Source organism: Cervus canadensis, chromosome 1 (genome assembly GCF_019320065.1).
Source record: "Cervus canadensis isolate Bull #8, Minnesota chromosome 1, ASM1932006v1, whole genome shotgun sequence".
Classification (NCBI taxonomy): Eukaryota; Metazoa; Chordata; class Mammalia; order Artiodactyla; family Cervidae; genus Cervus; species Cervus canadensis.
Genome location: NC_057386.1, coordinates 47,336,102 through 47,351,313, shown reverse-complemented (window position 1 = coordinate 47,351,313; position 15,212 = coordinate 47,336,102). Strand labels below are relative to the sequence as shown.

At 59.8% G+C, this 15,212-nt stretch overlaps 1 protein-coding gene and 1 pseudogene across 7 annotated transcripts in view; one reads left to right on the top strand and one right to left on the bottom strand.

The window, feature by feature from the left end:
• Window positions 1–15,212, bottom strand: part of MYO19 (myosin XIX) — a 49,849-nt gene that overhangs the window by 1,486 nt on the left and 33,151 nt on the right. For 4 of the 7 annotated variants that reach the window (XM_043481849.1, XM_043481857.1, XM_043481844.1 and 1 more), the window contains 17 exons: window positions 15,041–15,143; window positions 14,303–14,399; window positions 14,104–14,180; window positions 12,516–12,612; window positions 11,895–12,066; window positions 9,901–9,974; window positions 9,206–9,327; window positions 8,851–8,964; window positions 8,468–8,644; window positions 8,002–8,154; window positions 7,038–7,145; window positions 6,086–6,156; window positions 5,155–5,258; window positions 3,506–3,621; window positions 3,279–3,408; window positions 1,969–2,054; window positions 374–676 (listed from right to left, as the gene is read on the bottom strand). In XM_043481849.1, coding sequence (XP_043337784.1) covers window positions 374–676; window positions 1,969–2,054; window positions 3,279–3,408; window positions 3,506–3,621; window positions 5,155–5,258; window positions 6,086–6,156; window positions 7,038–7,145; window positions 8,002–8,154; window positions 8,468–8,644; window positions 8,851–8,964; window positions 9,206–9,327; window positions 9,901–9,974; window positions 11,895–12,066; window positions 12,516–12,612; window positions 14,104–14,180; window positions 14,303–14,399; window positions 15,041–15,143 — 2,104 coding nt within the window. Of the gene's footprint in view, window positions 1–373; window positions 677–1,968; window positions 2,055–3,278; window positions 3,409–3,505; window positions 3,622–4,070; window positions 4,182–5,154; window positions 5,259–6,085; window positions 6,157–7,037; window positions 7,146–8,001; window positions 8,155–8,467; window positions 8,645–8,850; window positions 8,965–9,205; window positions 9,328–9,900; window positions 9,975–11,894; window positions 12,067–12,515; window positions 12,613–12,748; window positions 14,181–14,302; window positions 14,400–15,040; window positions 15,144–15,212 lie in introns of those variants that run through there. The other 3 variants (XM_043481864.1, XM_043481875.1, XR_006272034.1) reach the window with 3 other exon arrangements.
• On the top strand, window positions 854–977 carry LOC122425707 (annotated as a pseudogene).

Sequence of the window (15,212 nt, the reverse complement as noted above, 5' to 3'; positions counted from 1 at the left end):
TCCTGTATTGCAGGGGATTCTTTACCGTCAGAGCTGCCAGGGAAGCCCAAGTAGGGGAAGCGTGGTGCTAAATCCAGCGCCATTGGAGGGGAAAAAGCTGCTGTTACCATGACCAATTTTTTTGGAAGTAGGACTAAATTAAAGATGACTCAGAAGAGATGCTAGAACACTTAGAGGCAGCTTTTTAAAAGTGAAAGGGCTTTGGAAAACCCTAATTGTAATGATGGGAACGACCTGACTGCCGCCAGCTGGGATGCGCAGGGGTTCGGAGGCCTTCATCTCAGCCACAGTCCTGCTCCTGCTGTGACCCCTGGGCTCTGCCCCCCACCCCGCAGTGGGGCGGTCAGGATGCCGCCCCCATCGCATGGCCCACCTGAGGCAGTGCTCGGATGGACAGGACTCCGGCTTGTTCTTGGGCCGTCTGGACAGCGCAGCTCCTGGGGCTGCCCACGGGGAGCTGGAGGCAGGCGAAGACCACCAGCTTCCTCTGAAAGCCATGCATGCCCACCGCCGCATTGGCCAGGGCCAGTCCCAGGGGCCAGAGCCGGGTTATTGCGCCCTGGAGCCTGGTCTGAGCCGGGGGCAGTGGGCTGGAGCTTGGGGAGCAGGAAGTTTGAGATGAGTGTTTTTCTTCCACACCATCCAGTTCTTCAGAAGCAAGGAAGGCCATTCTGATCTTAAAAAAGAACACCACATCATAGCTTTCTCTTAATGGAAAACAGAACCCGAAAGTCTCTTCAGTGATTCGCCCTGAACAAGGTGAGCTGAAGGGCGCCTGGCTGGATGCGGCACAAGCCTGTACCCAGGGCGACTGTGCTGAGGCTGCACATACTGTTAAAAAATAACAGCCTTTGGGGTGTGCTCAGAGCAGGGGGCCTGAAGAAATGGCTGTTTATAACACACCCGACAGGAACCTGGGTTCAGTGTGACGCGGGGCACAAACGTGTGGCCTTCCTGTGAGCAGAAACCCGGCTCGTGTCCCCTGCACCTCCATGTGGCTGCTGGCGGGGCCAGTGCTGGAAGGAGGGCCGCAGCACGTGCTGGGGGAGCTTGCCCCCGGAGCCTGTCCGGTCCATGCCTGGGTGGGCCAGGGGTGGTCTCATAAACGCTCTGAACCTTTCATTTCAGGGAGAAAGAGAGATTCCAACTGTATGCGATTCTGCAAAAGGCAAAACTCTGGAGACAGTAAAAAGATGAGTGGTTGTCAGGAGTTTGCAGAGAGGAATGTACAGAGCACAGAAGTTTTCATGAGCAGTGAAAGTGCTCTGAGTGACATTACAGTGATGGATATATGTGGTCATACTTTTGTCCAAACCCATAGAATATGCAACACTGCTCTGCTCATTAAAGTGAACCCTAAGGTCAACTGGGGATGTTTTGATTATGTGTCAATGCAGTCATCCTTGGTCTAAAAAGAAAGAAAGAAAGAGGTACTGTTCTGTTGATAATGGCTGTTCATGTGAGGGGAGGGAGAATATGAGGAATTTCTGTACGTTCCTGTCAAGTTTTATTGTAAACCTAAAACTGCTTTAAAAAAGAAAAAGATCTCCAAAAAAAAAAATTTAACACTCAGGGTAGACATTTTCGGCAAAACTTGTTTCACTTTTATGTATGTATACATATTATATATGTGTGTGTTTGTTGGATTGTGAAATAAAATGTATTTTTTTTTAGATCAAAGAAGCCTGCAGACCATTGTGGTTAATTATACTGGCAAATAAAAGCACAAATTAACCTCAAAAAAAAAAATACCCTCCTTATTGAGATCTAATTGATACACTGTAAAATTGGTGCTTTTAAAGCGTAAGGCTCTATGAGTCCTAGTGTGTCCCCGGGGTGGCTCGGGCCCCTCTGTGTCACAGCCGTCCTGCTGTGTGGCTGGTGCGGGGCCCACATCACTCGTGAGGCCGCCTGCCCCGCGAGAAGGGCCAGCGCCCGGCCCGCTCTGACCTCCGGCTCAGCACTCACCCTCCACTCCCGCCACGCACGCTTGATGACTGTGGCAGCCGCATGCAGCCGCTGGACGTGCTTCCGAGTCAGCCAGGAACGGACGGCTGAGGGTTTTGTCCAGAAACAGGAAACAAGAGTGACATGCTGGTTAGAGCTCTTGGTTAACCAGGCCACGTCAACGCCAGAGCTGCTGTAAACACGGGAATGAACGGCGGCAGCCGCGGGAGGTCAGAGGCTGAGTGAGCGTGATGTGGACCTGGCTCTGAAAAACAGCGCTCAGACCTGGAGGCAGGTGCCTACAGCCAAGGGGAAGCTGCCACCTCCCACCTTGGGCAACGCCCAGGGAACACGAGGGGTCTGAACTATCTGCATCTTTTAAAACGACCTCTTTTTGGAAGCCCTTGTTTGAATTTGCTCGCTCGCTGTATGAACCCATGAAGGACACCACCACACACCCACAGCTGGTGAAGGTCATAGCTACTGGATGTGAGACTGATCATGGGGAATTTTTAATTTTCTCCTTTTGAAATACACATTTTCTGATTTTTTGGTACAGTCATTCAGAAAAAGGGCTATTTGGTAAAGTCATTTGAAAGTCACCAGTTATCTCATCAACCCAGATAGTTTTGCAGTATCCTTAATATTTTTCAGGCCCAAACACACCTTAGGAAGGTGGCATCACCTTGCTGTGTGGCTCATCATCCAGGTTTAAGCATCATATTGGAAGTGGGGTTTCCATGAAACTAAAAATATTCTTCAAAAAAACACTTCTTAGGTGGATCACAAGGATGGGTCCATAACGTAGCCATGACTCCACCGTCTGTCAGATATTGGGTTTCTAGTATTTTTGCTTTTCAAAGTGAGGCTGTGTCGTGGTTCATACATTGCTTCCTTGTTTGATCAGATCTTATTGGTTTTTACCTTCTTAAGCTCAATAAGCCCAGGAACCCAGGTGATGATGAGAGTTGTCATCAAGGGGAAAAATACAAATATAGCTAGCTAGGATTGGGGTGGGTGGGAATTAAGGCAACTTCTGAGCCTCTGCCACCTATAGAGCACCCTTACTTTGGGTGGGACGTGGTCTGCACTGAACTGGGGGTGCTCTGGGTGAGCTGGACAGGGAATTCGAGGCCCAGCATACCATGGGGGACATGCAGTTAACATCTAGAGGCTGGGACACAGTCCGCTTTGGTCTGTGGGGGCTCTAGAAGCAACGTCTCAAGGGACACAGGTGTCCCGTGGGATTGTGTGCAGGTGCAGAGACAGCCGCCCCCAGGCCCACCTGCTGGCCGTGACTGAGGGCCGTGTGCCCCGGGCCCCGCTCCTACCTGCCTGGATGAGCACAGCCGCCCGCCTCTGCCTGGCCTGCGTGCGGCACCGGTGTCTCCTCCAGCCACGCTGGATGTGGCGGGCACACTGCTCCAGCACCTGGGCACGCCTGCGCTCCAGGAGCTCCAGCTGGGGGAAGGGTGTCCGCTGAGGTCCTCGGCCTCCCGTGCTCCCCGTCCTCCACCCGGGCCCGTGGCCACCAGCTCCTCACCCCGGCCCCACTTACCGTGGAGTCAGTCATGAACACCTTGGTCCTGCCGCAGTGCAGCGGGGCTGGCAGCGCGTGGAGGATGTCCTGGAGGAGGCCCTGCAGCATGGCCGGCTCAGCGCATGGAGGCCACTCTGAGATGGAGACAGGGCCCGTCAGCGCATCACCATCCCCTCAGTGTCCCCGACGTGCCACAGGCTTCCTTCCCGCTGCACAAGTGTCTCAACATCCCTTCCTTCCTTTTGGGGAGGAGGCTGGAGTGGGCCTCTTCTCATCGTCCCCCAGGCTGTCCCGAGGGATCTCGGGGTCCCCCTGGAGGCTGTGCCCTGCACTGGCTGGCAGCCCCCACCCCGGAGGTCCCCTAGGGCAGGGGGCACTTGGCACCTAGACACCCTTGCTGCTTTACCAGCCTGTTTCCAAGGCCCCAAACATGCTGAGGGCCGCACAGGGCAGCCCGGCCTCCCCCTCTACCCCTGAGCCCTCCCGCCATGGATGGAAAGTGGAGAACAGACCCCAGACCCCAGCGGGGGCCCTGCCTGCCCCCCACACCTGGCAGGGCAGCTCCTGCAGACAGAGGGTTTACCTGAGGGCTCTGACCACCTTTAGCTGCCCAGGGCCTCTCTGGAGACAGCGGTGGCCAGAGGAGACGCCGCAGATGAGAAACAGCAGCAAAGTCGACCAGGGGCTCGGGGGGCTTTGGGCAAGAGACAGAACAGGAGAGCACCGCAGGGAGAAGCGGGGAGAGGTGGGGAGAAAGGATGAAAGGAGAGTGGGAAAACTGCCCGAGAGATGGGAGATGCGAAGCAAAACTGTGCCTGCGGGTGCAGGGCCCTGGGGGTGGGCTGTGGGAGTGCGTGTACTGGGGGGACTCGCCCCATCCTTGGCCTTTGCCCAGGGTCTTCACACCGGCTCTCACTGTCTCAGTGATGCCATGTGCGACAGACACCCCCCCGTAGAGCAGGCCTCTCTCGACATCCTCCCGGCCGGGCCTGGCCTGGCAGCTGCCCCAGAAAGAAAGCCCTTTTCCGACCTCTCTTCCCCGCTGGCTGGGCCTGGCTAATCCTTTCCTCCCTACATCGAATCCAATGCTCGCCAAGTCTGACCAATTTCTTTCCAACATTTCCCAACTGTGCCCACATCTACAGCCTCTCTCCCCTCTGGCCACCCAGGGTCCCACCGGCAGTGACCTCTGGAAAGCCCCAGGCTGGTATCACCCCCTCCCTTCCTGGAAGTGCCTCCCATCTATCTGGAGAATGTCCGGCTTCTGGGACTGGGACTGCCTGCCCCCAGCCTCGCCTCCCACTGTCCTCTATCCCCAGGAGCCAGCAACCTTCAACCGCCCAGAGCTCCTCACACACATGGTGCTGTCTCCTGTCCATGGAGTGCCTTCACCTGGCTAGTCCTACCTCACCTGAGATGCCACCTCCTCCAGGAAGCCTTCCTGGTTCATACCTCGTAGACCACCCAAAGCATCCTGTTTCTGCCTCGCCACTTTCCTCACTGCTTAACTGCCTTCTTTTAGTCTCTTTCTTCCACTGGACCAAGAGCCCCATGAGGGCAGGACTGTCGTTACTCATCTCTGAAGCCCCAGGCCCTTGCCCTGAGATGGTCCAAGTAGGTGCTCAGGGAACTGGGTGAACAGATGACTGGCCAGTGGGTGCCCTCACCTGAGTGCCCTCCATCTAGACACGGGCCATGGGGGCCGGGGGTTGTGGCTGGACGGAGCCTTCTCAGTAACTTGTACCGCTCCAGGAAGTTCCGGTGAGAGACCCTGAAGCCGAGGCAGGTGGAAGGAGAAATAGAGTGGCCAGCGGTGAGTCGGCATCACTGTTTACGCTGCTCAACCACCTGTGAGACGCTGCCCTGACTGCCCGCTGAGTGGATGAGGTCACTGGGCTCCCTCGGCGGGAAGCCAGGCTTGATCTTTCCCAGACGGAGCCTTGCTTTTCTAGGCAAGGCCTTCACTGAGCTCACTTGCTCTCAGCCTCCAGGACACCCGCAGCCCGGCTTCCTCGCTCATCCCCACTCCCTCCAGGCTGCTGCTGGCTTCTCATCCCTCAGGGAGTGGCCTCACACTTCCCGCCTCCCCCGGGGTCTCTTTCTTGCTCGTGGTGTTAGAAGTCACCGAGAATAGCTCCTCACATGCCCCAACGTTTCAAACCTGACTCCCCACCCCCGGGCGCCCCCCCAGGTCACCCTGTGTTGGGAACTGTCCCGATTCACCCATTTGCCTCAGACGGAAGCTGGAAGGTGCTTCTGTGGCTGGAAGCCGGCCGCTCCCCTCCCCAGTGACCCACCGTCCATCAGCCCGCGTCCCATTCCCACAGCCACGCCATGGTCCATTTTTATCCCCTTCTGTCTTTCACCAGGCCATCCTCGCGCCTGGAGGATCTGTAACGGCCTCCCACTCACGTCCTCCCTTCTCTCCTGACTCTAGGGCAGACCCGGAGCCTCCACAAAACAGGGCACAGCAAGTGAGCACAGCCCTCGAGCTCCAGGCCGACTTCTGTGGGTCCCGCTGACGCGCGGCCCAGGGCCACTCCGGCTCTGGCCCCGCCCCCGCGACCGACAGACCGACAGACCGACAGACCCACTCACCGGATGGGGAAGCCGGCGGCACTGATGTGGATGGTCTCCACGAGGCCACAGGCCTCCAGCTGGCTCAGGACCTGCGGGGAGGGGAGAGGCGTGGGCCGCAGGGACCACAGGCCCCAGACGCCACGCCCTCAGTGGCCCCGCTGGCAGGGACCTGCGGGCTTCCCTGAGGGCGGACACTCTTCAGGGCAGCGAGCAATCGAGGGACCTGGAGAGGCTATCCCTGCTAGAAGGGGTCCCGGTGGCCCCAGATCCCTTATGTGAAGCCTGGATTCTGGTACAGCCGAGGCCGGTGCTGGCCGTCTCACCACTTCCAACTGTGCCTCACAACGCAGCCCAATCCAGTTCCTAGTTTTTATTTAATTTATATTTTGCAGACAACACAGTGCGTCACAGCTGAGAGGCGGGGGAAGCTATACTGTGAAGACGCTCCCAGGACCCACCCCACGTCTTTACCATAAAGCAGTGATCCTGGCCATGGACTCTAAGGCCACATCAACCATGTGACTGTAGGACCCACTCCAGCACAGTCCAGCTCTCACACCTCACCCACGTCCCTCCATAGGGCAAAGGCCAGCTGCTGGCCACAGAGTGCTTCTGAGCAGATTTTAGGAACGACACCCTCATCAGAACCAGCCCTGTGCCTGGTCTGTAAGGTGATGCAGACTCTCAGCTAATCATGAAAGACACCCATTCCTCTGGGCTGCCTGTCCTTGTTAGGGCATGTGGCTTGGTGAGCAGAGAGCAAGATGCCCTGTAGCCCCTACTGGCCTCCTGTGGCTGGACCACTGTGCAGTGCACAGACCACACAACCGTACACGACTGTCCTGCCAGAGCAGGGGAGAGAAGCCCTTCCTCACGCCACTCCGTTTGGAGCAGATGTCCCATCTCTCACCCCTCCAGCATCCTGGCACAATGGGACCCTCCGCGATGCAGTGCCAGCCCAGTGTGTTACCTCCTCTCGGTGGAATATCTGCGCCTGGGCCTGGCTGTTGGGCTTGATGCAGCGAATGTAGTGGGGTGTGGTGCCGTGTAGGACCTGCAGGAGCTGCTCCAGGGAGGCCTGCAGAGGGGAGACTGCGGCTCAGGCTGCAGGGGGGCATCGGCTGGGCACCCCGAGACCAGGACCCTCACACGCCCTGGGGTGACTCCAGGTGGCCCTCACTGGGTATACCCAGAGCATGCCCCCAGGGAACCTCCTTGACCTGTGACCCTCTACCTGGTCTGTCTGCCTGCATTTGATCTCAGGCTTCCCCCACACCAACCAGGGCAATCTTCCCAGAAGAGAACCGTCTCAGAAACCCTGCCTTTCATTCAGGCGACTCCTGTCATGACTAAGCCCGTCCTGTGTGCTGGGGCTACGGCACAGCTGTCCACCGTCATCGCACAGAGCAGGGCCTTGCAGACGCAGGGCGGGCCCTCAGCGGCGTGTCTGAGGCTGGACGGAGAGGTGTTTCCCTGACCCAGGCTGCCCTGGTGGCCTCCCCCGGAGGTGATGAGAAGGCCGTGGTGGGAAGCAGGACAAGGCGTAAGCTAGGAGGGGCAGCAGGGTGGGATGAGGCAGGGAGCAGGAGACGCGGGGCTGAGACGCACACGGCGCCGAGGAGGGGACAAGCCTGCTCCGCCGAGGACAGGGCCTGCCCGGAAGCAGCGAGCTCCCACGGAGGTTCAGCAGCCACTGCGCTTCTGTGATCACTCTATCCGCGGTGGGCGAGAGGGCACACTGCCGCCCACCGGCGGAGGCTTCCTGTCATGCCTACGGACCCCCAGTCCATCTGTCAGGTTCCGGTCTCCCACAGATGGGGACCACGGCTACTGGCCGCCTCCGTGCTCCAGAAGCTCAGCCCGATCCCAGGAGGTGCTCGGTAAATGCTGGACACTCATGAGCAAGCACGTGGTGTCAACGCCGCCCGACCCACCTTGAACTTGGACACCACGGTCAACACGGGGGCCCGGTTCTGGCCGGAGGGCTCTTCCTGGGACTTCTCTTCAGGGTCAGCAGGAAACAGCACCTTGAGCAGGGGGTCCTGGGACTGCTGCAGGAGCCTGGTCAGTTCCGGGGGGACGGGGTCCTATGGGAAAGGACAAGGCGGCGGGTGATGGCGGGGCGATGGGGAGAGCTGCCGGCCCTGCTCCATGGTGCCCCAGGAGGAGGGCCGGCCCACGTCTGAGCCTAGAGGCCCGGAGACGCGGTGTGAGGAGGGTTGTTTACGGGCAGGTTGTGCCGGAGTAGCAGAGACCTCATAAAGGTGGGTCTGAGAGGTGACCCTGGACCCCGAGAGGATGTGCAGGCGGGCAGGGAGCACAGCAGATGCTTCCGCACACGTGCGGCGACGCCTCCGCGTCTGGATTCACCGGTGACACTGGCCACCGCCCGCCCCTCACCTTGTTCTTCTCCACCAGGCCCGCGGTGCGGTACCGCACAGGCCCTGCATAATGCAGCACAATGAAGCTGGGCTCCGGGCTCAGCCTGTCGCGGCCCAGGCGGGGGCGGCCGGTCAGGGCGCTCTCGATGCGCGTCTGGAGCTGGGCGGCGCTGCTTGGCCGGTTAAGGCGGCACTCCTGCGTGGGGCGGGCCGTCAGCCGCGAGGCTGAGGGGCGCGGGAACCCACCCATGGGAGCACCACGGAGACCCTGCGAAGGAGGGCTCAGCGGGCAGGCGAACCCACTAAGCAGACACAGAGAAAGAGGCACAGGGTGGGCCTCGAGGTCCCGGGAAAAGCCCCGGGCCCCGCCCGAGGGGCTGGGCTCGCCAGTGACCCCCCCACCTCGTTTAAGAGGGAGCAGATGCTGACGGGGCTCCCCTCGATGAGGTCCAAGCAGGGCTGGTTGTCCTGGTAGCTGACAAACGACCACGCCAGGCCCTCCACTGCGTACTCCTCCTGGGGGCAGAGGGCAGTCATGGTCTGAGCTGGAGGATGGTGGGGCACCCTCTGCTGGCCTTGGCAGCACGTTGCCCGAGGGACCTGAGGCGCCCAGCCACACCCGGGATAGGGCTGGGGCCAGGGAGAGGGTGAGGACGCGGGCCGCCCCACCGCGCACCCGCTGGGCCCTGAGGTAGTGAGACGGGGCTGGGGCTGGGGCTGGGGAGGGGGTGAGGACACCGGCCGCCCCACCGCGCACCTGCTGGGCCCGGAGGTAGTGAGCCACGAAGTGCTGCTGCAGCTTCTCGTTGGCGTAATTGATGCAGAGCTGCTCCAGGCTGTTGTTGGGGAACGACTCAAACCCGTACACGTCCAGCAGGCCTGGGGAGCCAGGGCAGGGGACCCGTTGGGGGTTACTGTGGGGTTACAGGGGCCTGGGGGGAAGCTTCACCCTCGGCAGCCTGAGGATGAAGCCGAGTGGGCACTCTACCCCACCCCCCAAGGGAGGGGTTCCCCTCGCCACCTCCTGCCCCTCAGAACTCAGCAGGAAGAGGCCAAAGGAGGTGAGGGAACCAGGCCCCAGGGACCCCGGGTCCCACCTAGTCTGGATGGCCTGGGCCTCGGCCGCTCAGTGGGTGCTCGCCGTTCTGTGAGCAGACGTCACCGATGCCTCTGAGCTTTGCTTCCTCCCCTACCTGACTGTCCCACCCAGGTTCCAAAGACGTTCTCAAATCCCGCCCCGCCCCCCACAGGCCCTTCGAGTCCGTTCTACTCTCCTGAGACAGGAGCTGGGTCTCCAGGGGCTGAAGGGGCCCTCGTGGCCTGGGCACCAGCTGAGCCTGCCTGGAGAGCTAGGGACAGCCAGATACGGGCACCAGAGAGAGGGACCTCACCCCACACTGGTGGAGTGGGAGGGGATGGGTGCAAGAGCTGCCTGGAGGCCCCCCGACCTACCTATGAAAGTGGTCCAGGAGTCGGGGGTGGCACAGATGCTGCTGTTGATCACCGAGACCAGCCAGTCAAACAGCCTGTTGGTGTGTGCGGGGGGGAGTGGGCTCGGGTGAGAGGGGTCCGGCTGAGCTGGAACGGTGGCAGAACTGCCCTTCCAGCCTGGGTACACCCCTTGGATGGAGGGCCTATCCTCTGAGCCTGAAAGGTCAAGGGCTAAACCTGCTCCGCTGGTTTCACGCCCATCCTGTCCCAGCCCACTACACCTGCAGGCTGGGGTCACGTGTGTGCCGACACGAAGGCCTGGCTTCTCCACTGCCAAGAGTGAGCAGGGGACCAGTTGCAGGCACATCACAGTAAGCTTCTCTTTACTGCCTGTTTTACAGACTGAAACTGTGCCAACCCGACATCGAACAAGCCGATTGTGCCACTTTTCCAACAGTGCTATTTTAAAATTATTATACATTGCTCTTTTAGACATAAAGCTACTGCACACTTAATAGACTACCATGTAGTATAAATACATCTTATCTATGTACCAAGAAACCAATAAATTTGTGTGACTTGCTTTAATGCCGTGATCTGGAAGTGACTACATCGCTGAGGTCTGCTGTGGAACGCTGGGGCTAGACAGGGTGTGGGTGAGCCTCAGTCACTGGCCTGACACCCAGCTGCCATCTTGACAAGGGGTGGCGGGTCAGGCCTGAGTGGGATTATAAAGGAGAGTTCACTGGACTCCCCTGCAAACCTCAGCCAGTGGAGGCCAGAGCTCAAGGCCCCAGGACATCCCCCTACTCTGTCCTGTGTGAGGGCACCCCGTCACCCCAGCTAGACAGTGACACCCTGCGCTCTGCAACCATCACCCCTGAGATGATGGAATGGTTGCCGTACAATGTGGTGACACATACGACATGATACAAGGGTTTTCTTCCTTACGATTTAAGTAATTGCTCTGCAAACTTTTAAACGGTTTCTATTTTTTTGCAATAAGGGCTTCAAATATCCATGTGAGGTAGTAAAAACAAGAGACCTAGTGATACAAGGACCTGTTTGCTGTGTGTAAAATGATCCATGGTTAGAGGTTCACTGTGTCTGTGACCACTTTATCTACCCATTTTGCAGTGATCTGACACAAAACCTTTAAAAATCTTTGTCCTGAAATTCTGACCTGAAATTTGCTTCAAGGGAGTGAGAACGGAGTCCCTTGCTAAACGGAGTTCAGTCTGGGCCCAGGGGCCCTGGGCCACTTTCCCTCAGAGGTTCTGACTCCCTCAGCGGTGCTGGTCAGGCTCTTAGCTCTTGAGAAGCTCATGAAAGCAACAGGACCCTCCTTCCAGTTACCCAAGTTACACACACACACACACACACACACACACACACAGTCCATCCCATAATTTCCGAGAATCCTGCCCTCAGGGGCATCCTGAAGGGCCTGAGAGCCCAGGGTGAGAAATGCCCCCAAGCGCACGGCTGGAGGGTGGAGATGCCCACAGATACAACAGGGAAAGGCCAAGGCCGCCGCCTTCCGGGTTCTGGGCTCCACTCCCTGCAGGGTTGCTCAAGGCCGTGGGCTAAACTCCCGGCTCTACTAGCAGCTATCGAATCCCCAGGTGACCACAGAGAGGACCAGGGCAGGGACCCAGGAGCCCATGCACCCACAGGTCTTCGCCTGGACCTGGGAGGCCTCACTTCACCCCTGGGCCGGCCCTGCCAGCGGACAGCCAGGCGGGCCTTTCCTGCCCACCGCCAAAGTGAGGCAGGCTCCTGTCTCTGAACCACATGCTGGATCTAGGCCAGGCTGTGGCCACTTCCCCACGCAGAGCCCTCCAGAATCCAGCCAAGGGCTTTGCTTGGGGAAGCCCAGGAGCCACTCCCTGCTGTCCCCCCGGGGCTGGGGAACGGGGCAGGGAACCCGTCTGCTTCCCCCTGGCAGCGCTCACCGTCTGGTCCAACTCCAGACTGGGGGCATCTGGGAGGAGGGCAGGGCCCAGAGCACTCACCGTGCATAAACCAGTTTGGCCAGACAGTCTCTGCGGGTGTCGCACTCCGCCTGGGAGCAGGGCTTCCGGAACACCTGCTGGTCCCTGCCCGCCCGGATGGTTCGAATCCGCAGTGTCTCTAGCAGATGATCTTCCGGGAGCCCCAGCAGCAAGGCCGACGTCCTGACAGAGCCTGGGAGGCACAGACACCCTTCGTCCAAACAGCCCTCTGCACAAGGCCCCCTGAAGTCAGCATGGTGGGGCCGTGACCCCCTCAGTGGGGCAGAGCAAACTCAGGAACGGGGGGAAGAGACTCAGCAGGGGCAGGGGCAGGACTTGAGGCCAGAACTGCTGTGTCCCAGTCCACACGGCCAGGAGTGGGATAAAGCACTGCATAACCCACCCACCCCCACCCGCCCCAGCTCTCGTTTTGTGTAAGATGCAGAGGAAGCTGTCTGCCATAGCAGAGATGGGGTGAGGAGGAACCTCTCCAGGGCAGGGCCCTACAGCTGACGGCTTCAGGGGCACAGATCCCAAACTGCACCTTCTGGCCTCCTTGCACCTGATCCCACCACACTGGCCCTCCTCCGGGTGGGGCCTGCCTCACTCCTGGGCGGTGTGACCAAGGTCCCCCGTCCTCACCCTCACACTGAGCATCGTTCACCAGTGGGCAGGGCTGGGCTTCGTTCCCCGAGTCAGCAAACCGGGTGTTGCCGAGGTGCAGCAGTCCAGCCAGGGCCTGAGGGGGCAGGAGAGGACACCTGGTGAGTACCTTTTCAAGGGCTGGAGCCCAGCCCAGGAAGGGGCGGGCTCTCTCCTGCTGAACAGAATCACGATAGCAGAGTAACAACAGCTCTCATTTACTGCCCACTTACTCCCGGCCAGGCAGGACTCTACACAGGTGATAGGGATCGTCTCGTATAACCAGTGAGGCACGTGCTATGGTGATGCCCATGACAGACACGAGACGAGGAGAGGTTAAAGCCTGCACTTGGTAAAGAAGGAAGCCAGCATGAGAATCCAGGCAGTCTGGCTTCCAATCCCTCTCGGGGTAGCCAGTGGGAGCACCAGGTCACCCCGTCTGTCCCTCTGCCTCCCGCTGTTCCCTGTGGCCCGGACCACTTCTGTGTGGTTGCTAGGGGCTTGGCTCTGGAGCCCTTCGCCCCTTTCCCAACACTGCTGGGCTCCGAAGCCCAGCCCAGCCAGGGAAGGAGCTGTGATCTTGGTCTCTGTACGGTGGGTGCTCCCTTGCCTTTGCACTCAGTGGTCCACTCGGGGGAGCCCCCGGGGGCTGAAGGAAGAGGACCGCCAGGTCCAGCAATTTGGAAACCTTTGGACCGGGCACCGGTAGAGCGGGGCCTCTCCCCCGATCCCAGTCTGGTCCCAGAAAGGGTGGCTCCACATGCTACCGGCTTCCAGGCCACAAGCACCGCAGGAGGAGACTGCCATGTTAATGGGCATTGTGGACAGGCCGGGGCTCACGCTGCCCTCAAGCTCACGCTCCTGGCCATACTCCTAGGGTGGTCCTCTTGTCCTGGGCTTGACCCCCGTGCTATCCCTCTGGCCAAGCTGCCTGTACTGGCTGTGATTCCTCTCCCTTGCCTCAGCAGCCCCCACATGGAGAAGGAGGCCACACTTCACCCCACTGCTCTGCAGGGGGGTCACCACCTGCAGACGGAGGCTGCCAGTGGGGGTGACTGGGCCCGGCTCGCCTGGCCCAGCACTGAGTCCCAGGAGGAAGGAGAAGGAGGTGGGAAGTTGGAACCAGCACTTCTCCAACAAACTATTTGTACCACTGAGTGCTGTCTGGCTTTGGGCAGGTCTCAACCATGGAATGGGAATAATCTCCATACCCATGGAACTGCTGAAAAAAACAAGTGAGCTAAGAGTGACGATTTAAAAGTTTTAACATGCTGGATAAGCATGTAGCAGCATTGTTTTCTCTGCTCTGATTTAACAGAGCAACACCTGAACCAGGCACTGTCCCTCTGACCTCCGGGATCACTGTGCTGGTCTCTTCTGCAGCACTCTGCTCTGCCCCCGTCCAACCTGACACCCTGTCTCCAGGCTCCACTGCGCAGAGAGGTGGTCGCCTCCTTGGCCATCGTGCCGTCGGGGCCTAGAGTTCTAGATCCTCAGGGCAAGAGACTCGCGAGTTGAGAGAAGGGCCCTACGAAGGGGGCTGCCCATCACCGCTGCCACACGTGAGTGGTGTGGCTTTTCCTCTGACCTGAAAGATGTTGTTCTGGGTGGGGGCATCAATGCCCAAATGAAGCATGGCCTCCCTGGTCACCTCGAAACAATCTTCTGAAAAGGAATCCGAGTCACAGCCCCACATCAGGACCCGAGGTCAGTGTGGGCGACGGGTCGTGGGGGGATGCGTGGGTGCTGCTGGGCCGGCCCAGGGCGCTGGGCAAGGCTCCCCCTACCTTCCAAGGTCCTCTCTGGGTGGGGCAGCCAGGAGAAGGCGGCTCCCTCGGGGAGGCGCCACTGGACCCTCTCCTCGGCGCGGGCTCCTTTGTAGATCTGTGGGAGTGGGGGCGGGCGGCTGAGCCGGGGGTCCTGGGACGCCCAGGCCTGCATGGGCTTGGGCAGGCAGAGAGGAGCGGCAGCCACACCACAAGACCGAGAGGCCCCTGCGGGGAGCCATGGGCTGGCGGGGGCGCAAAAGCAGCGGCAAGCAGCTCTGGGCGTCTTCACTCGGTGCAAAAAAACCCCACTCACCGAGTGGGCCTGTGGTGTGGGGAGGAAAGCCTAACCCCGCCTGGGGAGCCCCCGGGCCCGATCTGAGAGCAGGGAGACACTGTCCACGCCTCAGGGGATCCCCGGTCTGATGGAGGGGGCACGGTTTAGGGAAGGCCTTGTTCGGTTGGTGGAGGCAGCTGTCGTTCCAGGACAGCCCTCCGTTTGAAGGTGAGCATTTCCCGTGTGGAGACAGGCCCAGCCTCAAGGGCCCTCTGCCAGGCCGAGGCTGCCCCGGGAGCCGAGGGCCAGGGTGAGGCGTCAGTGTGACGTGAGGTTTGTGGGAGTAAGTGGGGCAGCAGCGCTGAAAGCCGGGCGAAGAGGAGGCAGGAAGCAAGGGGGGGTGGGGGGGCGGGTAGGTTTAGAGGGCACAGACCCTTCTCTGCCCTGCACCTGGGCAGCTGTGGGCCCCGCCTGGGACCGACCTGGTAGAAGATGTGGAAGTTCCTCTCGCTGGGGGCCTGGCAGGCCACTCGAGTTTTCTCCAGGAGGTAGGTCTGAACTGCAGCTCCCGTCATCTGCTGGGCCCTGGGCACAAGCAGGTTGGAGCCCGTTAGTGGCCTGTTCATGCCAGAGCCATTTATTGGGTACTTATGG